Source organism: Plasmopara halstedii (assembly GCF_900000015.1).
Source record: "Plasmopara halstedii genome assembly, contig: Scaffold_555, whole genome shotgun sequence".
NCBI classification, from domain to species: Eukaryota; Oomycota; class Peronosporomycetes; order Peronosporales; family Peronosporaceae; genus Plasmopara; species Plasmopara halstedii.
In genome coordinates this window covers 1884171-1907752 of record NW_020187475.1, presented here as the reverse complement: position 1 = coordinate 1907752, position 23582 = coordinate 1884171, and the positions used below count along the sequence as shown (strand labels likewise).

The 23582-nt window shown below is 45.6% G+C and overlaps 2 protein-coding genes across 2 annotated transcripts; both read left to right on the top strand.

Annotated features, from left to right (window-relative positions):
* Window positions 1–8731: 8731 nt before the first annotated feature.
* PHALS_14542 (uncharacterized protein) lies at window positions 8732–9804 on the top strand. The gene has a single exon (XM_036407486.1). It carries the CDS (start codon window positions 9154–9156, stop codon window positions 9376–9378), a length of 225 nt encoding a protein of 74 aa, XP_036263183.1. The 5' UTR covers window positions 8732–9153; the 3' UTR covers window positions 9379–9804.
* Window positions 9805–10549: 745 nt separating this feature from the next.
* PHALS_11904 (uncharacterized protein) lies at window positions 10550–10957 on the top strand (the record flags this gene model as incomplete). The annotated part of the gene is made up of 1 exon (XM_024727348.1): window positions 10550–10957. The coding sequence occupies one exon, from the start codon at window positions 10550–10552 to the stop codon at window positions 10955–10957; it is 408 nt and encodes a 135-aa protein (XP_024577934.1).
* Window positions 10958–23582: the final 12625 nt, after the last annotated feature.

The following is a 23582-nucleotide window of genomic DNA, read 5'->3' as shown; positions in this document are numbered from 1 at the left end:
TCACCCTTGTAGCGCTGCATGCATTGAGCTTTCTCCATGATCGTACGGTTTACTCGCTCAGCCGCTTTGTGCTGCTGAGGATTGAGCGGTATAGTACGCTGGCGCATGATGTCATGCCGAGTACACCTTCCTGATAGCGAATTCGGTAGTGGAGACACTTGATTTATTCTCATTGTTGGTTCTTGTAAAACTGGCCTTGAACTTGACGAGCTGAGCGGAAACTTCGCTCTTGTTCTTCATGGAGTACGCAACCACATTACGTGAGAAAGTATGCCATTTCATAACGTGCACCCCTTTTGTAACCGTTTGCATTGGCCCCAACACATCAGTGTGAGCTAACTCAATTCGCGTGATGTCTTGTGAAGCGGGGGTTGCCGTAGCCTTTACTTAAAGGAAGTCAAGCTACGGTCAACGATCTTACGTTCTTTCCAAGAATTAGTTCGAGTATAGCGGATTGCAATCCGCTGCTTCCAAATACTGAAACCCTAACCAAGACAAACGAATACTTCTGTTCAAATCGAGACTATGTTGAACTGTTTTAGTTGCGGTAAAGCCGCCGAAATCTAAAACCCTAGGATTAGGATAGGAAGAACTAATTAATACAGTAATGAACATTATTACTGGCAATCCTGCCACGTGGTGGCTTCGTGTTACGGTGTAGCCACACGGCTGTGGGATTACACTAACTTATGTAATACACCCCTATGTACGGTAGCATCCTTGTGCGACCCGCCCTTACATACAAAAACACATGTGACCCCGGTACACTCCCCCCATTAAATTGTGAATATCCTCGATTCACATTTGACCGGTCGCCTCATACGAGGCTCGCGTGACTGAGATACCTTCACGTTCCTTAGAACAGCTTAAATCTTCTCCGCTCTATACCCCTGTGTCTACGTGACACAAAACACCCAGTCGAGCCAGTTCTGAGGGCGTCCGCGGGCAAAGCCCTTCTTCTTCTGCACATAGTGCATCTTCGGACACTACGTCCGCGGCGTCACAGGAAGCAGATCCAAAACCCTCAGCAACTGAGCGCAATACACTGCGCCAGTCCTGGGCGACGGACCTCGTCGAGGTGTCGGAGGAAGTCGACTACGAGTCGGACACTCCTTTCATAACACGGGATGACGAGGAGGATGAAGCGCGCCAACGGCGCGACGTGAGCCCAGCTCAAACTTTGCGGACACCGTGTCCGTTCCCCGGTCTATCGGCTTTCGGGGCAAGTGGTATTATTACCAATCACCTAGACGAGTCATAGGAGCAGCGATTGAAGGCTGCTCACAGAGAGGCTATCCGGCGTTCTAATCCACGTTCAGTCTAAGACTCTCATGTAAAATACAGCTTCCGTTCGGCAGATCCCGCTACTGAATCGAAGGTTGTGATCATGCGATCGCTAGGCGTCTACGTAGTTGGACCCCCGGCCACTACACAAGCTGAGCTTGATCAGCGAAAAGCTCTGCGGGCTCGCTTTTTGGTACCACAAGAGATCCCAAAAGACCGAAACCGCGCTCGACTTCGAGCTGAAAAAGAGGCGCTCCTGTACCCGCAATACGGACCATCCCTGTTGTGCTCGCCCCCGGTGAAACCGCTGCAGATGATGAAATGCTCTTTGAGCGATAAGTGCAGCGGCACCGGTAACTTTCTTCGCTGTTAACCTAACAGAAAAGCCACAAAGAAGTGGACGTGCGCGTTGAGCGCCATCTTAGACTTGAGTTTGCCAAACTCAAGGCGCAACGCCGACTTCCTGCGAATTGCCGCTCTGCGACATATGGAACAATCCATTACGCTCCCGCATGCTCTGTGGTTTCTCACACGGGTGAGTTGCAGCTCAGGGCCATAGCTTGAGCAGCCCATGGCCCACCAGCTTTTCGAACAACTGCTGAGAAGCGCGGTGCGCAAGACGACGCGAAGCGTCAAGATCCGTCCGATCATAAGCGTCCACGACGTCTTGGCAAATTGCCGAAGTGACACTTCGAACCCCCATGAGTTCTCAGACTTCGGGTATCCCCGCCACTTCACAAGATATTGGGTTAATTACTATAGACGACCTCTACCCACAAGGCGTTCCAAGCGGTAGTGGACGGCACCAGTCTAATCGAAAAGAGTCGGTGGCGAGCGATGGCGAATTGGACGATCGCCGTCCGGTGACCCCCGATGCTCTTCGAGCGTTGGAGGACAAGGTCCGTTGTCATCGGCACTCTTTTGAGCATCTCTAAGGCCGCCTACTGCTATGCGGAAGGCTTCGAGAGCCTAGAGCACTTTGAGCACCGATTAACTCACGTCGAGGTTTATCGTGCTCTGTCTGAGCAACACCTAGCCGTCGAGCAGGTGAATACGTCACTTGTGCGACGGTGGAGCGCCTTGTGCCGTTGGAAATGAAAATTGTTGCACCCCGTGCTCATGATCAGTTACTGGTTGAAGTTTTGGGCAGCCGAGCGATGGCGCCGGGGCGGCGCCATCGCTCCCGCGTTTATTTGTGCCAAATCCCGGTATGGCTTAAACAAGCCCACATAAAACACCGGATGGGTGTGCATTCTTCATGGGATGTTCAGCGTATACGCAAGCCCCCACTTGGCCACGACATCAAAAGGTCCAATAAACCGTGGACTGCAGAATCTGCATGTGTAGGAAGTATATAAGCATTTATTAAAACCATGTCTCCGACCTCGATGCTTTCAACATTTCTTCTTCCTCTTCCATCTGCATATTCCTTCTGCATGTCTTGACTTTTAGCCATCGCATCGCAAACGTGGCGTAAAACACTCGGTTTGATAGACAAGAAGTCATCAACTTCTTTACACACGGTGGGAAGGCTGACATCAGCTCGCCGCTTGGCTCATTATCCCTCTCCAAGCCCTGAGCCATGGGATGGCGGTGCCAGCGGGACGCGTGAATTAGTTAACAAGGTCGTTCACGTAGAATGGCATGTAGCCGGTGGATAAATGCACTACACTGTTCAGAGCAAACTCTACGAGTGGCAACATAGCGTTCCAGCGCTTCGGAATCTCAGCGCTGACGCTGCGAAGAACTTCAATAACGTGATTCACACGCTCAGTCTGACCATCCGTCTGCGGATAGTCCGCTGTTGACATAGTCAACTTGGTGCCCAGCACCCTGAAGATTGTAGACCAAAACTTTCTAGTGAATCGCGGGTCTCTATCAGAGACAATTGACTCTGGGAGTAAATGTTGTCGAAAGACACGATCGACAAACAGCGTCGCTGTACCCAGGTGTTCGGCACTATCGCGTCGCCGTGATATGAGCAAGCTCATAGTCCGGTCTACGTGACGACGCATCAGCCATAACATTCTACTTTCCTGGCTTATACTTCAACTCGAAGTTACATTCTGCGAAGAAGAAAAGCCACCTGGTCATCCTCTGCGAGAGATGAGCTGGCTAAGTCGCAGTGCAAAGTGACACATGATCTGTGTAGAACGCAAACGGCTTTGTGCCGAGCAGGTGCACCCTAAACTTGGCAAGTGCATACTTCATCCCGAGTAATTCCTTGTCGTGGACTTGGTAGTTCCTGTCCGCAGCCTTAAGCTGGCCTGATTCGAACGCAGTCACCCGACTCGCCCCTTGCGTCTGCTTGCAGCACTGCATTGCCGATGGCTAAGTCCGGAGCGTCACAGACGACGCTGAAAGGGCGATCGGGGTCTGGCAGGGCCAGTATTGGTGCATGAAGCAAGCTGTCTTTGATCATATCAAAAGTCCCCCGAAGCTCGGTGTCCCAACATCACTCCCTATCCTTCTCAAAGAGATAAGATAATGGCTGTGCCATTTCTGCATAATTTGCGCTATACTTGTGCAAGTAGTTGTCGAGGCAAAGTTACTTCCGCAAGTCCTTTTCATTCTTTGGAACCGGCCAGTCCACAATGGCCTTGACCTTAGCAGGATCAGATCGAAGGCCACGCTTTCCAATGAAGCACCCTAAAAAAGGAGTTTCTTCAGCGCCGAAGATGCACTTGTCTGCATGAGCATACGGCTTTTTTTGTGCGCATGCACCAGAGGACCACTCTCACATGAACGATGTGGTTTTCTAAATCTGTCCATCCCGCACGACTGTGGACAAAGATGTCGTCGAATTGTGTCTGTGCAAACAGCCGAAGAAGCTATAAGAAATGGGTCGCAAGAATATTGCTGGTGCATTTGACAGTCCGTGGGGAATCATCAGCTACTCCCAGAGCATCCCGCTCAGAGTATTACGCTGTCGAGGGAAATCACTCGATCTCATGAGCAATTGACAATAACCATCGACCAAGTCGAGTGCGTTGTACTTTGTACAGCCAGCCATATTGTTTTGAAGAACTTCTTTCTGGCAATAGGAACTTGTGCCGGAATGGCGGCAGCGTTTAGCTTATTAAAAGCATGAACGATACGCCACTTGCCGTTCGACTTCCGAACACAAAACGTGGGTGTCAGGTGGGTATACTTGCTCTCACGCACCATTCCTGCCTCGTGCTTCGCACGGAAAAAGACGTAAATGACGTCACACTGCTCTTGGGCAGGGGATATTGATGTGCTACGCAGTATATTGTTGCCGGAACCAGGTCAATCTCATGATGTACACCTCGATCCAGAGGTAGGACCGACGGTGGGTCTTTGGAGACGACTTCTTGGAATTCCATTACCAAAGGAGAATACGAATCCTATGAAATCCTCAGAATCGATGATCCACTTCGTGCGTTCAGCACCCTCTTGGTTTTCTCCAGGACAGCTTCACCGAGAAGCGACAACGAGTTAATCTCCTCTTTCGGTCCTATAATGACCACCTCGGCTTAATTTTCTGCCTTCAAGGCACCGCTAAACCTTCCGAAGGACATCTCGTCTAGGTCAAGAAGAGAATCCACCTCGGGAATTGCCTCGAGGGTGGCGTCGTCGTCTTTCTCCCCCGTCAAACCGTCGAGAATGGTATATAGCTGTGCGCTATCGTCCACGGTAGACACACCCTGGGTCAGAGTCGAAGCCTTGCGTCTTGCCGATAACATACGGCTTCGCCGTCCCCTCGCCATATTTTTTTACGATTCATCGTGACCAGTGAAAACACGCACTCGGAGTCAACCTGTGTACCCTCTCCCTGCTCCATTGGAGTCTTGATGTTATTACACAACATCCGAAGAGGAGCTGTTATCCCCGCAGTCTTCGTTTAGTGGATAACCTACCACTCCCCGCGCATCAGAAGGGCCTTGCCCAAGATGCCTCGGACCTCGTACAACCATGCCACTCTTGGCATACAGCAACTGCTTTGAAACGTGGGCAGTGCTCAGTGGATTAAGTGCCACTCCACGCGCATCACAAGGGTTTCGCCCTTGATGCCTCGGACCACGTCCGACCATGCCACTCTTGGCATGCAGCGACAGTTCCAGTACTTGAGCAGCGCTCAGTGGGTTACGTGCCACTACACGTTCAGCCTGCGAGCCAAGCTCGGGACTCCTATCCAAACGACCTTTATTGCTTGACAACTCGGATACTCCAATAGCCAGCACATTGACCGTTCCGGTCGAGTGCCCGCTTCAACAGCGCTTCTGCCTCCTAGCAAAGGTGGGTCATGACTCACCAAAGCTCCATTAGGAGACGTGCGCGTAGCGCCTCAAGGTCTTTGACATCCAATCAATCCATGGCTCATGGTGTTCCAACCAAACCACAGCAAGTATAAGGTCATACCTTGCGTCCAAGGCTAAGACTAGACAGCGTTGCACGCTATCAAAGTCAAGGAGCTTGATTCCGAGGTCGACAGCGACCCTCGACACAGTGACATCGCTAAGAGAACAGCGTCGATGTCACTCAACCGCGCTTCCAGCGCCTCAGCATACAGCTGATTTCCTTTGATCGTGGAGCGTCGAGCATAAACGCCTGACGCCCCCAGGAATCATTAAGAATTTCCCATGGCTTATCAAAGCCTTTCACGGTCACTTTTACGACCAGCAAGCCTGGCTTGCACGCACGTTCCGTGTTCAAGAGCACACAGCTCTTCGGGGCTGGGCCCCGGTGCCGACTACCTCTTTGAGGCACAACCGAGCTCAGTTCTTTTCCAGTAAAGCGCCTCGCGCCTACTGGCTTTTCTCGTTTCCCCGCGACAAACCAGACTGGTCAGTAGCGGGACGTCAGCTCGACGAACCTTTACGCGTTTTACGCAGGGGGCAATTAGTCCGAAGGTGACGGGTGACTCAACAGACATAACACCGTCGGGTGTTTATACGCTGCCCAGCAGCTCGGCACTCTCCTTCTTTCATCTCAGCATAGTTGGGATCCATTGCTCAGACCCGCTCGACGAGCTCCGAGGGTGTGCATTCCAACCAAGTCTTGCCGACTTAGAGTTGAATTTTGCATTCAATGCCACGTTTATAGCTTCTTCAATAGAAGACAGATGCACACGGACGACTTCCATTCTGGCAACACCAGTGCGGAGGCACTCCATGAAGACGGCACTGCGACCGCCTCGGGAGAGGATATGCTGCCGTTTCGGCAATGAGTGCTCTTTACTCTTGGACAAAGTCAACTAACTCCTTCTTGCCCTGTCGGGCAGTAAGGAAGCGCGATCGCACGCGATATGCCTAGTTAGGCGTCGAGAACACTCGCAAAAGCCGACGCTTCAGCAGCTTTCAGGGGGGAAACGCAGCTTCAACCGAAGCACCACACGTTTGAGCCCATTCTCGTGCTCGGCCCCCGGGTTTGGAAGTAATCAGCGCCACGCGCTGTTGCTCGTTTTGGAGCATGGCGGATGCTATTGCCATCTCGGCCTCTCTCACCCAGAGCAGGAGATTCTCTCCATCCTTACCCTCAAAGGTCTTAACGCTAACCATGAGTGGTTTGGGTCGGAAGGAATCATCCACCGTGACTGTGGCGTCATATACGCAGTGAACGCTGACAGCATCAGCTGTAATTGCTCTAACACAGCATTTTTAAATTTTGAAAACGCCTCTAGGCGCGCGCTTATAGCCTCGGGCCCTTGCACAACAAGGTGCGTCACGCCCTCAGGGCCAAGCAGGGACTTCAACTTATTAAGCCCGTCTTGTATGCCCTGGGGCAAATAGAAGTATTTCTTCATCCTTACAGAGGATCAGTCGTAACGACTCAGGCGTAGATTGACTGCAAGTGCCTTCTGTTGCAGCGGGGCTGCCATAGCTATCTGCTTAGAGGAAGCTGAGCTAAGGGACCGAATTTACGTTCTTTCCAAGAATCAGTACGAGTGTAGCGGATCGCAATCCGCTACTTCCAAGTACTAAAATCTTCACCAAGGCAAAAGAACACTTCTGTTTAAAAATGATATTGTACTTAAATATTTTGGCTGCGGCCGAACCGCCAATATCGAAAATTCTAGGTTTTCTAATCGATATAGTAATACCTAATCAAAATAACAAAACCTAATTAATATAACCCTACTTGCAATTCTGCCACGTGTTACGGTGAAGCCACACCACTGTGTGATTACTCTTACTTGTGTAATTCACAACTATGTACGGTCGCACAAGATGGCGCGACCCGCTTTTTCATACAAGTGTACGTGTACCCCTGGACGTCGATCGTGATGGGAATACTGTCACGGTCTGCTCCCCCCTCATGCATTTACCACAAAAAGACTTGATGTCGCGAATCACAGCTGGCTTACCGTTTGTGGCACGCTGCGTTCGGGCCATAATGCTCTCGCTTGGATGTCCCATGCGAGCGTGCCAGAGCTCCCACTACTTTCAGCCTGCATACTCCACGAACAGAGCTTCTTTTTACCCGCAGTCAAGCTCATAGGCCTTACCAGCCTTTTTGGCCAGTGCTGCAGCACTGCTTATGCCCCAGCTGACACATGAGGAACGCTGAAACTCAATGCGCTGACCGCATCATCTTCAAAGCTTCCCAACCGACAGCATCCGTCTATCGTGTCGTGAAATGTACAGTATATCCAACATCTTGATGCACTTGCCATTAATCCTAGTCAACTCAACCGTTCCTATACCAGAGACTCGCAATTGCTTCCTCGAGAAAGTATCTGTTTACATTATGATAGCTTAATTTCCTTTGTAGCGATGATGCCAGTCGACCACCCTCAACGAAGTTAAAAAACAATTATACACGGTGTTGAAGCAGTAAAACCAGCTTACTTGATCTCTATGACAGCCTTATATCCTGCATAACTCAACAAAGCAAAATGCAAAACCTTTAATACCATGTCTTAGCTTGATAAAACATTTAAACGTCGCTCATTGTTTTTTTGAACAATTTTAGTTTTTCTCTTTTCGAAATTTTTTTCTAGAATTAAAATTTAGTGATGAGCCCCACTTTTGACCAATTGCCATACATTCTTGTAGCTTCACCAACAAAAGCTTTTCTCATCCTTAAGCCTAAACATTAGCGCACTATATTGAGTAATTTATCACACATATACCACGACAAAGCTTGACTATATATTTTGCAAGAGAATGCATTCTTGCGGTCCATCCATGTCGAGAAATGCAATGTAATTAACACTGGGGGTCAGACGTAGAAGTCTTACGTTTGCTACTTGGTGATTGCGGTCATTGTAGCTAGACACGATTTCAATTGATCCACAAAGTATTTTGTGAAGCCCAAACTCACTATACCTATTATATCTGAACAAAATCTTCGACCTACTCACTCAAACTCGACAAGCGAATTGCGAGTTTGCAAATGCGCTGATGTTACCATCAATGACAAGGTATAAGCAGGAAAAGATGGTCGCAAATCGACTGGTAAACACTTCAGAAGTATAAAGAGCAAAAGGTTATCAAAAACGAAATAAAGCACACGCTAACAAAGTAAGGCTAATAATGCGGCAAAGTTGGCGGCAACAAATCTGTTGTGCCTCAGGATATGAAGTCCTTAGACTGTTAGTTGATGGTCCTGCTCTCATCTCACAGCAATACTTAGGTGCACTATTCCCTGAACTGTGTTCATGCCACAGAATGCCGAAACATTCGCGACGAGGTCAACACTTGGGGTATCGCAGTGTCTGATTTCTGAATTGACTACTCAAAATAAGTGCGACCATGTTTGACGTGCTCAATGCAAAAGTTTGGCTCCGCAATTTGAACATATTGTGGTTCATCGTAGAGACACAGAACATTGAAAGCGGTAGCACATTTTTTTAAAGCAGCAATATCTCTACTTTGCTAGCGAGAGTTGAGCGATTGCGTAACAATGTCTTCTTGGAACGAATCGCCACTTAATTCACTTCTGCAAAAAATTGTCACCACGAGCACTCCAGCGCTTGAGTTTCAGCCTCAAGGTGCCGAGCTAGTATACACGATGAATGGCGATCCATTGAACTTCATTAACGAGCGCACTTTTCTTGTTTCGAGAAGTCAAAGAGCTTCCACTACGCTCCGGGATGGAAAAAAATTGTCTCTTTCGCATGAGTTTTAGCTGTTGTCAGACGTACGCGGACAATTTCTTCAGTAGCGCGAATTCTGTAGCCAACACGGTCACTGCCGGTCAAAATTAAAGCGCCTTTCCATTTTATTTCTTGAGAGTTCAATACCGCCTTTCCATCCGATCCGGATCATTTTGCGGTCCATTGCGGTCCAATCCTGAAAGATTAGTCGAAAAATCATGTGAATAGGCATCGATTCCAAGATATCAGGTCCAGCCAACCCTCGAAATACCTACATGTAGATACACGTACGTGAACCCATAATTCTAGAATATCAAGATGCTTCAATAATACACAACAGCTCATTGATCTTTATGCGTGTAAATATCCTTTTAATAACCCACCTCGCGCAATCTCGACAAATGTCACATTGTCATGCGTCGGTTTTGCCAGACTGCGAACATCTTAGAAGGAACGGCGATCCACAAAGAGTGTCCATTGCTCTGATACTCGAACACAAGAGAAAACGACACACTTTCATCAAAACTATTAAGTGGCATGTTTTAGTTGGGGTGAACAGCCAAATTTGTGATTACATATAAATAAAAAGATAAAAAAACACTAACTTTTTTTATTAATATGAGTCAGCCCAGATTTAGGAACAATGCCTTTTAATAGTTCTGATGAAAGGGTGTCCAGTTTGCCCAAAATTTTTTTTTTTGGAAGTGAAATCTAATATTCTGCGTATATTGGCTTATCAATCTGTGAATCTGATTGATAGCACGACTGCGATATGCTTTTGCTTAAGCTCTTCCAACTCATTTCTCAATCCACCGAAAAACTGATAAACGATTTTGAAAGCCATGCATGCAATAATATGCTGTGTCATAGCTTTGGTGCTCCTTGATGCTGTCGTAGCTTTTCAACATTTACGCCGCCTCAAGAGCCACCCCCGCCATACGTGCAAAGAATCGCGACAATGAGTTTGATCGCGTCAAGATTGTGACTACCCGCCGCTTGAGAGGGCACATACTTGCGACATCCAAAGCACAAAAGGAAATACGTCAAGATGAAGAAAGGGTCAATCCTGAAGTGTCTGAAGAGGCGAAACGGGCTGCAACATCCTGGCTTGGTAACTTTTTCAGTTCGAGAGCGATATTAGACATAGAGAAGAACCTGGAAAAACGTTTCAAGGTTCCCGCCCTCAGCGACGAGATTTTAACCATGTTTCAGGCGGCTGAGACTTCGAATATTGTCAAAGGGTCCATCGAACGATGGAAAAAATTGGACACGTTCGTAACGGAAATGAATGAAGAACTCAACAACATGGAAAAGAATATCCAGAATGGGGTATTCGCGGAAAAGGATGTTCAAGAGGTGGTGGAACGTGTTATGTTCAATCGACTATTCCTTCTGAACGTGATCAAGGCTCAGAGACTCATTGACACATTTCGAATACCAAATATGTCACAAGATCAAATCGAGCTTGTCAAGGAAGGTGTTTTCTCGTTTTGGAGAACTCGAGGCATCACACTTGATTATTTACCGCAAATCCTTGAGCATACGGACAAATCTGAGATCGACCTGTTAAAATTGTATGAGAGCTACCTGTCCGGTGCGCAATCAAAGTAAATAATCGTGTTTTTTTAAGTTGATTTTGGCGTTGAACAGAGTGTTTTAGAGTTCTATCTGACCATAATAGCAGATTTTATGTATTTTTGTATCATCTATTCGCAAATGACTTAAATAGCTATATCACGACACGATGCATATACAACACGTTGTTGATGTCGAAGATAATTGGAAGGTCCTTGGTCTTACGGTCTCCTCATTGTTGATGGCACCTATGAGTTTATTAAATGACAATCTTCTTCGTCTCAGCGCTCGATTCACAAAGTAATCATCGCTCTAATTACTATGCGACAGAAGTATTCTTCTCTCGTTTAAAGCTTATTTATTCTTTTGTCGTTTTTTCAATTTAGACGCTTTTGATCAATCGTATGCATTACGTCAATGCTCGCGCTCATGTTTCGCTAACACTTTTGCTTCATCAGCGCGTTCGCAAGACCTTTATACCTTCAATTTTAATTCATTTGCGACCACATTTTGATGACATTTTGAGTCTTTTTTTAATCTTGCACGGCATAAGCGTCCTCACATTTCTGATCCCACCAATGTCTTTGATACTACTGATTCAAAGGCAAAGTGTGACTCGGTCTTTTAGAACCAACCGATCGATAAAGTAGAAGTCAAGCAACATCTTCGTGTTTGAGCCTTAATAAATTAACGGAGACGTTTAATTACCATTTAATTTTCACTCAATAAAACTTTTACATTGCAGCTATCAACATTTGTGTAAATTTTGAGCGATAAGCAACGGCCTTAAGCGGAAAAATCACTGTATTGTTGGCTGATGAGTGGCTATCTATCGCATTTCTGCATGAGTATCACATCCAAAACATTCTCACTGCTGTATTGTGTCATGAGTCGAAAAGATGGCAGCCATCGTTTGTTAAAGATATCAGGATTGGTGGCTGCAGCTTTTGAGATTGCTGTAAGAAAGTGTTTCAATAAATCTCTTGTTAATTAGCGTGCATCTACTCGCGCCAAATGTTCGTGGTGCTAGAAAAGGTCTCCAAATCAAGGAGCTGATGTAGTGACTTTTAGATCCAAGTTTAACCACCTGAAAGTAATATATTTTCCATTACGATCGGGATGAAAAGGGCAAAACATCTACTGTCAGTAATAAGCTGGTATCGTACACTTCATGCCAAATTTCGTTGGCACTTGTTGACAGGGATAAGTATGAAAGATCCACATGTCAAGTCGTCTAAGGGACACCACTTGAAAAGTTTCATGTTATTTCTGTCTACGCTTAGATATGAATCTGCGCACAAGAGCATATAAATCAAAACTTGCAAAATTATAGCGCATAAGAACAATATCCGCCATCAAGCTTTTATAACTTACTTTTTCGGCAAAGTAGCGATCTTCAGCATCGCGATGCATTTTATCTAATTTGTCTAGCGCCTCATTCGCGTCCATAGTTCACGATCCTACTATCGGAACCGGTTGATATTAAAGTAATCAACGGAATAGAAGAGAAGAGAAGCTGTAGCCTTGATATAATTTCTCCAATTATGCTTTTCATCCACCGAAACAAATGTTGTCTACGACTTCTGCTCTTTCATCCGCCGAGTTTTCATCGTGGCGACAACAATTCTTTTTCATGACTGTGCTCTAGTGTTAGTGTAAGATAAACTTATCGTTTTGCTTCAAAGTGCGACTGAGTAAGAAGATTAAAATTGACTTATCTGAAGCAAAAATTACATCATAAAGCGTCAAAAACTGGCGCAAAGAGCATCTCACTTTAGCAACATGGTCGCTTCGCGCGTGTAAATCCTAGACGAGGCGATTAACGTAGTCCTCTCATCCATTGGTGTCTGCTTTGAATGAAGCAATTGCAACAGAGCAAGTGGGACTAGCAAAAATTGTTGTTAAAATAACTTCGCCACTGATAATTATGATATTATTACTGATATCAGCATACTTTATAGCAAGTCGTGAGCTTAGATTTTGAAAAAAAACTAATCATTAGCTAAAAGCTTGCGACACCAAACGCAATAAAGGGTTCATGCCCACGGACACCAGCATGACGTAGGTATACTTTATTGCCGAAGCAGGAGATATAGAAGGGCTTGTTTGCAGCTGGAAGGATCAGAATGTTACAATGACACCACTTTCAGTTTTGACCAATAAATTACCAGATTAACGGACGCAACAAGACCACTACTTGGCATTCACACAGCAATTACGTCCACGCAAGCCGATGTCCTTCCAGGCAGTGGAAACAACTTCCTTTGGGAGTTTAACATGCGCATGACGTTATAGTACTAGGGGTTGTTGGCGCATGTTCAAGTCGTCAGAGGAAAAAAGAGATGACGGAAGCTGGGTTATTTAACGACACTAAGGCACTGGGGACCATCGCTTAAAGCATCGAGCTGTAAAATCAGACCAAGAAGCGACCTGTGCAGCGGGGCTGCCGTAGCTTAGCGCTTGAGGAAGCGTAATTTAGGTCATCGACCTTTCGATCTTTACAAGAACCAATACGAGTGTAGCGGATCGCAATCTGCTACCTCCAAGAGTAGTTAGTAACTTAACCAAGGCTAATAAACTCTTCGGTTTGAATTCAAAAACGATACTTATTTATCTTTATCTTGCGGTAAAGCCGCCTAATTTTAAATGTTTAGATTTTCCTAAATATATACAGTAAAATCTAGATACATGCAGAACTACTGGCTACCTAGCCACATACCGTATTCTTGTTTGGATGCAGTCAAACCATGCACATCTCGTGTGACACCCCCCTGTTTCCAGGGTACGTGTAACCCCGTTACAACCTGCGACGACGGCTATGCACGCTTGAAAACCTCGGTGGGAAGTCTACAGACGCATCGCGCTACACAGTCGTAACGAGATGTCACGCCATCTCCATGAACTTGATAATGAAGAGTGGTACGACAATAACCAAGCATGCAGACGCCTTTGATGAATTGGTTGTAGTCTCTGGGCACTTGGAGAATCGGTTGACGAAACAAGGACGCTAGTGGTACTGCTGAGCAGCCTTCCGTAGGAATACAAGTTGATTGTGTCAATTTTGAAAAAGGTTACGGACATTACGCTAATCGAGGTCAAATAGAAGTTGTTAAAGGAGCACGAACGGTTGCAAAAAGAAGAAGAAGACAGGAAGAGCGTTTTCTGATTACGGTAATAGTGGACGGTTCAGAGGAAACCGTGGCAACGGATGAAAGGGGAACGGCTGAAGAAAGAACGAAGTAGTTTCGAGGGCAAGTGCTTCAAGTGCAATCAAGTTTGTCTCGTGAAGCGGGACTCTCCGGGCGGAATCGATGGTGTTGAGGATGATGCGGTATTAGCTATGGACGAAAAAGTCTCGACGGATGGATTTTCAATTGCGACGCAACATCGTGTATGACTCCGTACCGGGAAGACCAACTAATCTATGATGAGTCTGTCTTTAACATCGATGCGACTGTTGTAGACGGCAAGAAATTGCAATTCTCTGGTTGAGGAATGGTAAAGCTGACTAGGATTAATGACAAGCGCATCAAGATGTTGGATGTACTGTAATTTCCAGGGATGCTGTCGGTAAGGAAGCTTGCAGAACGCGGGTAACGCGTTGAGTATCAGCATTCCTCATGTGTCATTGGGGGATAAGTAGTGCTGTGGCACCGGGCAAAAACGTAGGCATCTGACGGAACGGCTTGGGATATTAGAGACGTCACCGCAGTCAGCTCTTAAAGTTTGTCTTCGCGACGGGATTGCCGAGCACATCTCACAGGGCAAGCTTTGACTCAACGAGTCAGCATTAACAAACATACAGAGGATGATCTTGTACGCTACGCCTAGCGAGCAATAACATACAGAGGATGATCTCGTACGTTCGCCTAGCGACAATGCATATGAGCTGGATTGCGAGCAAAAAGAAGCACTGTTTGAGGAGTATGCCGTGGTTGACGACCAGTGGTAGCTCTGGCACGTTCGCAAGGGACATCCAAACGAGAGCGGTACTGCCAAAACGCAGCGTGCTATGGACGTTATGCTAACTGTGAGTCGTAACATAAAGTCTATGTGTGATTGATGCATGCAGGGGGGGCAGAATGTGACAATCTCCTCACGATGACGTCCACGACATAACGCTTATCGGGGAAAGTTCACACCGTTGCGTTGGGACCAACACGAACGGTCTCAAAAGAAGTTGCACGATATGTACTGACATTGGTGGTTGAATTTTCACGTGGTGTGGCTTCGTACGTTATGAAGAACAAGAGCGAAGTTGTCGCTAAACTTGCCGAATTCAAGCCATATTTTAAGAGTCAATGGTATGAACGAACCAACTTTCTTCGCTCTGATAATGGAACCGAATTCGTGAGCAGGGAAGTCCAGCGTACTGTACCGTTTAGACCTGAGCAAAACGGAATGGCGGAACCGATGAACCGTGTGATCATGGAGAAGGCTTAATGCATGCGGCACTACAAGGTGGTGTCAGCGACATGCTGGGCAGAAGCTGTACGCACCGCAGTATATCTGATCAACTGGTCTGTAAATACTCAACGATCAAGCATGATGCCATATCGAATATGCTTTAGGGAGATTTCGCAAATGGAACATATGCTTTTTTTTGAGTCGCAAGGTTACGCTCACGTTGACAATGCAAAATGCTGAAGCTTAATTTTACTAGTTTGAATTTCGTATCCGCAGAGACCACATTCCGGTTTTACGACGTGGAAGCGTCTAAGGCCAAGGTTGCCATTCGAGTAGGCTTATCGAGCGTATAGTGAACGGTATATACGATTCACTGTACCTAGAGCAAGTAACTTGTTACCAAAGGAGAGATTCAGCAGTAGCCCCGACATCGGTTGACTGACGTCCGGTGCCGAATGGTCCCATGAGAACGTTGAAGAATCAACTAAAGATTTTACCATGGAGCCAGAAATGAATGCTAGTGTGCAACAGTCTCTAGCACTAAACAATGGATCACCGATTGGGCAGGAACTTGCGGATGCCGTGCGCTGCAATCGATTCAGAAAGTTTTGTATTGCGTCCAGGGGTAGAACGAACAAGGCGTTTTCGAAAGCCAGTACTACCTAGAAGTCTAACTTGGATGAACAAAAAACGGAAGGAAGAACAGGACCACCATCTCTGAAATGTCCAAAAGATGATGACGATGGATTACTTGCTGAAGCTGTATCAGCATATGTAGCAATGATCGACGACGCTCTTGACACTCCAATCACGTACGCCGAAGCAATCTTTAGTAATGAGTCAGTGGCATGGCAGGAGGCAATGAAGGCTGGATTGCCTTCACACGGTACTCGGTCGCTTATACCGTGTGGAACGACTCATCCAATTGGGTGTCGATGGGATTTTGCCAAATAGCGTGACGAGAGCGATTGGTTTATAAGCTATAAGGCACGGTTGGTGTAAGCAGAATGACGCTGTGCATTTTTCTGAGACGTACTGTCCTGTATCGAATATGAGCTCAATACGTGTTGTATTGGCGGTATGCGCCGCAAAAGCAATTAGTTGCAGACACAGCATTGCTGAACATCAATTAAAGAATCACGTATACTTGGAAGTACCTGTGGCATTTAATGTACTAGAGATCACGTTCGTCTGCTAAGTAAGGCTATCTAAAGATGTACAAGCAGCAAGCGCCTGGAACAAGACTATACGCAGTGGCTTCATGAAGAACAGTTTCGACGGTTGTAGTGCGGATCAGTTGTGTATGGGAAGTGCTGCAAAAATGGCTTCATATACGTCTGTCCTTACGTGGACGATATGATCAATGCAGCCAGAACCTGCGCTGAGAGATGGGAACTGAAAGATGGGAAGGAAGAGTCCCATTAACTTGGTGGTAACGGATTGCAATCCGTTGCACTCGTACTGTTTTTTTATAACGAATGGAAGGTCGGTGAACTTGGCTCAGATTAGCTTAGCCTCCTTTGAGCAAAGAGCTACAGCAGCCCCGCTGCATGAACTGACATTAAATATTACAACCAATAGGGTTGTGAAAGATGCTCTTAGGAACGCTTTTAAGATCAAAGATCTTGGCGACGCAAAATTTATCATGGGGATGAGGAGCAACCACAACAATAGTGATGATCAAGAAGACACGGTACGTGGGGAATGTGACGAAGCGATTTGGTCAGCAAAATGCCAAGATGATCAACAGCCTTTGTGTTCTCAATCTCAAGCTATCAAAAGATCAGTCACCAAGAACAGATGCAAAAGCATCTAAGATGTAGTCAAGACCGTACCAATCTTTTATTGGGTGTGTTATGTACATTACGATGTGAATCAGGCCGTGGTAGCGCAGCTGTCAAGATAAACACGCTTGCATGGAATTATGTACAAAAGAGGGTCTGGCAAAATTGTGGCTGAAGCGTTCACGGACGCAGACTGAGGGAGCAACATCAACGACAGGCGTTCAGTACAAGGCGTGATGGTCAGAATTGGAAATGGATCAGTGATGTTAGTTTCAGAGAACAGTGGCGTGGAGCTCAGCAGAGGCAAGATACATGGTGCTGAGCTTACACACTTAAGAGGTACTGTGGACGCGCGTGATGTTAAAGGGCATGGGCATGAACCACTATCAGATCAAACTCAGTGATGACGCAAAGGATTAATATGGATCTACAGCTTTGAGTACCCCTGCTCTACACGACAATGGAGGACAATATCATTAGAACGGTTTTGTTATCGACACAGTTTAGCCTCAGTTATTTCGGCACCGATGTGTCAGGTAGTACCTGCAACTTCACTACACACATGCAGAGCCTTCCGCTTAAAGTACCTGTCATAGTAAGAATGATTATATCACTGACTTTTACGAGCGCTTAGTACTAATTCCAATAACGTATTGGGCACTGAGCAAAATGTAATTGACCATGCAACATGCAGACAGGTCTAAGCCAAAATGTTGGCTGTATCAAGCCAAAATGAATTCTGCATTAAGCATATTATAATTTACCACTTGCTATATACTTTCCTGAGAAATAATGTCTGCGTCATATGAGGAGATTTCCGTTTTTCTTTACAGACCCGCTTTTGCTTCGTATAGTAGATATTGTTCATAAAGTCATAGTATTCCCTTTGTAAAAGTCATTGGCGTATAATTTCGGGAAGCAAGTCATTCAATAAGCACTCCCCGCTCGAGGCGATGTATTTTAGAGCGTTTTGTTACTACATCGTATTATTTCATATCAAAGAGTAAAAAGATTTGGAGGGTAACTGTGGATAGCTACCTCACTCCTCGTAATCAGTGTCTATAAAAAAGTCATGGCACAAGTGATCGTGATACACAGTCGCTAATTTTGTCTTCCTCAGATGCAGCACAAGAGACTCCACTTTCAGCTGCAATAATAAGTCTCATCAGAGATACTTCCAACGAACCTCGCCATCCCGCCGTACATTTCAGTTAATGCATAACCACACTCCAATTATTGAACCAGCGATACACGTTCGGTATGATCGATATCACCGCAAGACTGCGGCTCACTACCACTTCTGCCGTCTAAGCTGAGCTCAAATCACACTTTATAATATTATTGCTCATCAATCCGGAAAGCTTTTGTTAAGGACCGAAGCTATTGCGGTTTCATGTTACCGCCAAGAGCTCTGTTGCCTTATGGCTGAGGTAAGCATACGGCTCACCAGCCCTGAATGATAGCTTCTGCAGCTTCAACACAAAGTCAATCCATGCGTCAAGACGTTTAGGCCACGTTATATTGAGTAAAGTTCAAATTCAGGGGTAAAAAGGCTCTTTTTTGTCACGCCGTCAAAGTCAGCAAGTTACAGCTGAAGAGAAAACCCTCAAAAACTTCAACATGTCCCAATCGTAACACGCAAGAAAACTGTACTCATATCTGGTATCTTTGACGCTTCCGCATTTTGTCTTCTGTACAATTGGCAATTCCGCATGTAGTACAACTACACGACGATACTGAATATATCAGGACATTCTTCAGCTTCGCAAGGCCAAGGACTTAACTGTTGCCAGCCAACTTCCTTAGGTGCTGAAGCAGCGGGGCCGCCATAGCTCTTTACTTAGAGAAAACTAAGCTTAGGTCACCGACCTAACGTTCTTACCAAGAACCAGTACGAGTGCAACGAATCGCAATCCGCTGCCTCCAAGAATACTAAAAACCTTTGTCAAGGAATAGGGGCACTTCTGTCTAAAATTAAAAAAGAAATAATATTTTATTTGCGGCAGAGCCGCTGATAACTAAAACCCTAGGTTTTCCTACTTTATATAGAAAAACCTAATTAATATGCATAACTACTGGCAGTCCCGCCACTCTTGTTACGGTGTAGCCACACCGTGGTGTGATTACACCGACTTGTGTATTCCATACCTTTGTACAGTCACACCATCTTGTGTAGTCACAATTTTAAAGTAGGGTACGCATAACCCCGTTACAACATTGCATTACAAGTATATCCTAATGACTTAGAAGACTTAATTTCCAGATAATTTTGGCTGACAAGGCTCAATCGTAATAACGTATCCTAGCCCATAAGTAACTGCTTAAAGTATAGAAGCCAAAATAGCACAGATAGCGCGGAATCGCTGATGGAAGAGCCATAAATTAGAAGCGTTAAAACTTTCGTTCACTGCGTTGAAGACTACCTCCTCTGCTGCACTCCCATACCTTTCAACATATGTTTGAGAAGATTGGTGAGCGTTCTGCCGTTTCATGATAGTTCGCACTATATACTTCGATACGTAGTCAGCCAGCGAAGCCATTTCCTTGAGCCAATTTTGAAAAGATACACTAGTCAATCAAAATAGCTTTTATCGTATCAGAATCTGCATACAGGCTCTGTATATTAATGACGCAATTAAGAAAGGGGGATTTGTCAGCGCCAAAGACCACTTGTCAAGAAGTCGAATAGTTTATCAAAGTGCATATATCGAGTCACGCTTGCAAGTGTTCCATGTCTGACTTCTTGTGTTCTACACGACGATGGACTGATTTATTGTGAAAAATCTTTGTGCTGAGCCAAGATATAGTCGGGATGCTGGTCGTCGGATTATTAGACGTCACTTGTGCATTAGACAAATACAGTGTCATCATCAACCACCTCCAGGGCATGGCCGAACGACTTAAAACCTCCCTAAAATGTTACATGCGCTCAATTTTGATACAACAGAATTTATGAATATACAACTATACAAGATATATAGTTAATGTTAGCCACACCGAGATGTATGTGCTTCACACAACATGTGTTATGGGACTGACCCCTACGAACGAGAGCTTAATCAAGCCATACCACAATCTTGTCCTTACGTCTTACCATTCGTGCTCTGATAACCGTCAAAGAAAAGTTAAGAAGTTGACCGGCGTACTAAAAGCTGATATATTTATGGTCAGAATAACTGCATTGATATTTTCATGGGGGCCTTCGTACATGTGCGATTTGCAGTAGGATTTTCCACATAGCGGGGTTCGCCGCGTTAAATGAGAAACACAACTCGCGCTCTGTAAATGTCAGTTGGGTGAGGAGATTGATGAGTGTGTCTGCGACGATGCCTCCAAGCCAAGCAGACTAAGAAGAGAGTTACCTTAAAAGTAATGCCCCACGCTCATCTATCAGCAGGTGCTACGTCTGCGATGTGTTTCAGCCTTGCATGTCCCCTTCTTTATCATTTATTTAGCAAAACTTCGAGCTTCCAAGCAGAGCTGATTGACATTCCACTTGAAACTAATATGAGTAACAGTAGGCGATGGGCGGTCGCCTACGCAAGAGCAGAGCTCTCCATATCAATTCGTCAAAATTTTGACCAGTGGGATTCTGTCCTAAAAACAGAGTCTTTTGTGAAGGATCAGAGATCATTGTTATTTGTTGACGTAACGTCCGAGTCTATCTGAATCCTGAAACAATTCTGCTGGCTTCGTGCGACTATGTGTGACGTATGACTGTTGAGGACACAATCCGTGTGTCAGATGACAGAGTCACTCATTGAGGGTTCGGAGGTCGTTATCAATCTCCTCCTTGTTCGTGTACATCAACGGCTCGCCGGGAGCGGGCAACACGTGGTGAAGCATGGTGACCGATTTGTGTCTTCCTCTGAATGTGCGTATATACGGGCAAGTAATTCCGTTACAGGATGTCCATTGTACTCCGTGTTTTCTTCTCATTGGAAATTAATTGTCCTTTATAGCCTGGTCGCAACTTAGTATATACAACATGGATTGATGCGTTAGTTTTAACATTTACTCCTCACCATATTCGTTAGTGTTCCTCCTGTCTCTAGCGTTGACGTGTTGGTTTCGATTATTTCGCCCCCAGCTGTATAATCGCGCACCCTGCGCACGACGCTCAATCGCATTTAATTAAAATTATTGATTTCTTACAGAAGTGTAACCGACTGATATCCACAAATCTATATCAAGTGACAGCCATCACCCACAAAGAACGATGGTACTTTTCGGCAGTGTCAAAAAGCACTCGGATGTTTACCAAACCAAGTGAGAATGATCTGCACTGCGTCTACGCATAGATAATGAGTGATATAAATTCAGATCTGCCCGAGATGTCTTCGCACGAGTGCATCGACGGATATCCTTCACAACGTAATTCACCAGCTGCTGCGTATGATCCGCGTTTTACAAATATAATCTGGTGCTGAGTTTTCTGAACATTGCTCGCCAAAAATTTGCTGTTAATCGCAGATCTTCATCAGGTACTTTAGCAGCCTTGTTTGCAAATTGCTTTGCCAGAGAACAGTCAAATAAATCGCAATTAGTCAAACAATCGATACCAGCAGCGATATAGACCGAAAGTATTGACTAAACCGATCAGCAAAAAGCACTCATTTGGGCGTGACTGGTTGGCCAATGGTGCCGCCGTATACATCAAACGCTTAGAATATTGACATGATCTCCACGTGCGCACATATGCGCTTACTTACTTATACGTGTTGGGCCGCCAATACATTCTGTTTCTCTTAGCAGTGCCTTTCTGTTACGAGTTGACGATTCAATGCGGAAGCATGTGCCTCGTATAGTATCCTGTACTTGAGGACCTCATCGCGACAGACCACTACAAGGTGGGAGCTAAGTGGGTCAGATCTGAGGCCCAGCAACACTTGGGGTAAAGCATAGCCGTACAGGCGTGCAAACTCGCTTTACAATAAAGCCGCATATAGGCTGCCAGAATTCTTACTACCAAATCTTTCAGTAGCGCAAACATGTTGCGTCTGACCCATACGTTGTACATATCACATGATCAATAGGCAACGCCACCATTGCAAAATGCAAGAAATCATTTTTGAGCGATGCAATAGCGCTGTGCTGCCTCCCTACCTCTGTTTGCCTCAAAGGTCTACTTGGAAAAGAAAGACGACCACGTTTTACTTCAGCCAGATACCAATACGCAAGAACACGAATCTACAATTAAGTTTCAATCTTTCGAAAAACAATCTTTTTCATAATCGGGTGCTATTTGCAAGAAAGTCAACTCTCGTCAAACTTTGGATGCATCTGCTAAGCTTCATGCCGTTTGTGATCCATGCAGATTATGCATAACGACGTCGTCAATCCATATTTGACAGAAAATCGTCCTTTGCGGGTAAATTTTTGGGATAATTATAACCTGGGTTGGCGTGATAAGTGGCGGATGTGATTTCACGTCGCCCCAGCTAAATATTATTGCATGTTACAACAGTGACGTCGTCAATTGATAAGGTGATACGTACAGTTGAGGATCAGACGCAACATGTGCTCCGCTGCTAAAAGCTTAAAAGCGAGGTGTTTGGACGTTACGATGCCGCATTAACGATGCGCGTGGGTACATTCATGAAACGCTATGGTTATCCTAATGCTGCTTTATTCTAGCACTAAGTGACATGACTCTAGCCATGTAGGATGCCTTGTAATGAGAATTTTAGTAAAGAATGATGTACGTGGTATATTGTTACGAGGTTACACATACCCTGGTAACAGGGTGTGTGTCACACCAGATGGGCATGGTGTGACCACACCCAAACAAGTATACGGTACGGGGCGAAATAGCCAGTAGATTGAGATTTTACTATTCATAATTAGGAAAACCTATGCATTTAAAATTAGGCGGCTTTGTAGCAGATAAAAACAAATAAAGCCAATTTTGAATGACGGGTTAATTAGCCTTGGATTAAGGTTGTAATTACTCTCGTACTTGTTCTAAGTGTAGAACGAAAGATCGGTAACCTACGCTTACTCTAAGCGCAAAGCTACGGCAGCCCCGCTGCACTTGGTTGCACTTGTAGTCAATCTACACCTGAGTCGTTTAGGCTGATCCTCAGTGAAGATGGAATAATTATACTCTTTGCCTCAGGGCATGCAGGACGGCTTATAAAACTAATATCCTTGCTTAGCCCTGAGGGCGTGCAACACCTTGCTGCACTAGGACCCGAGGCAATTGGTTCGTTTCTAGAGGCGTTTTCAATTTACGAAAACGCGCTGCTAGAGCACCTGCAGCAGAAGATGTCTGCATCATTTGCGTCAATGACGCCACCGTCAGTGACGTATGCTTTCCCCGCCCTAAGCCGCTCGTGGTGAGCGCTAAGGTCTTGGAGAGGAAGGATGGAGAGAATTTCCTCTCTGGGTGAAAGAGGTCGAGATGACCATCGCATCTGCCGTGCTCTAGACCGAGCAACAGTGCGTGGCGCTAGCCATCTCAAAGCTTA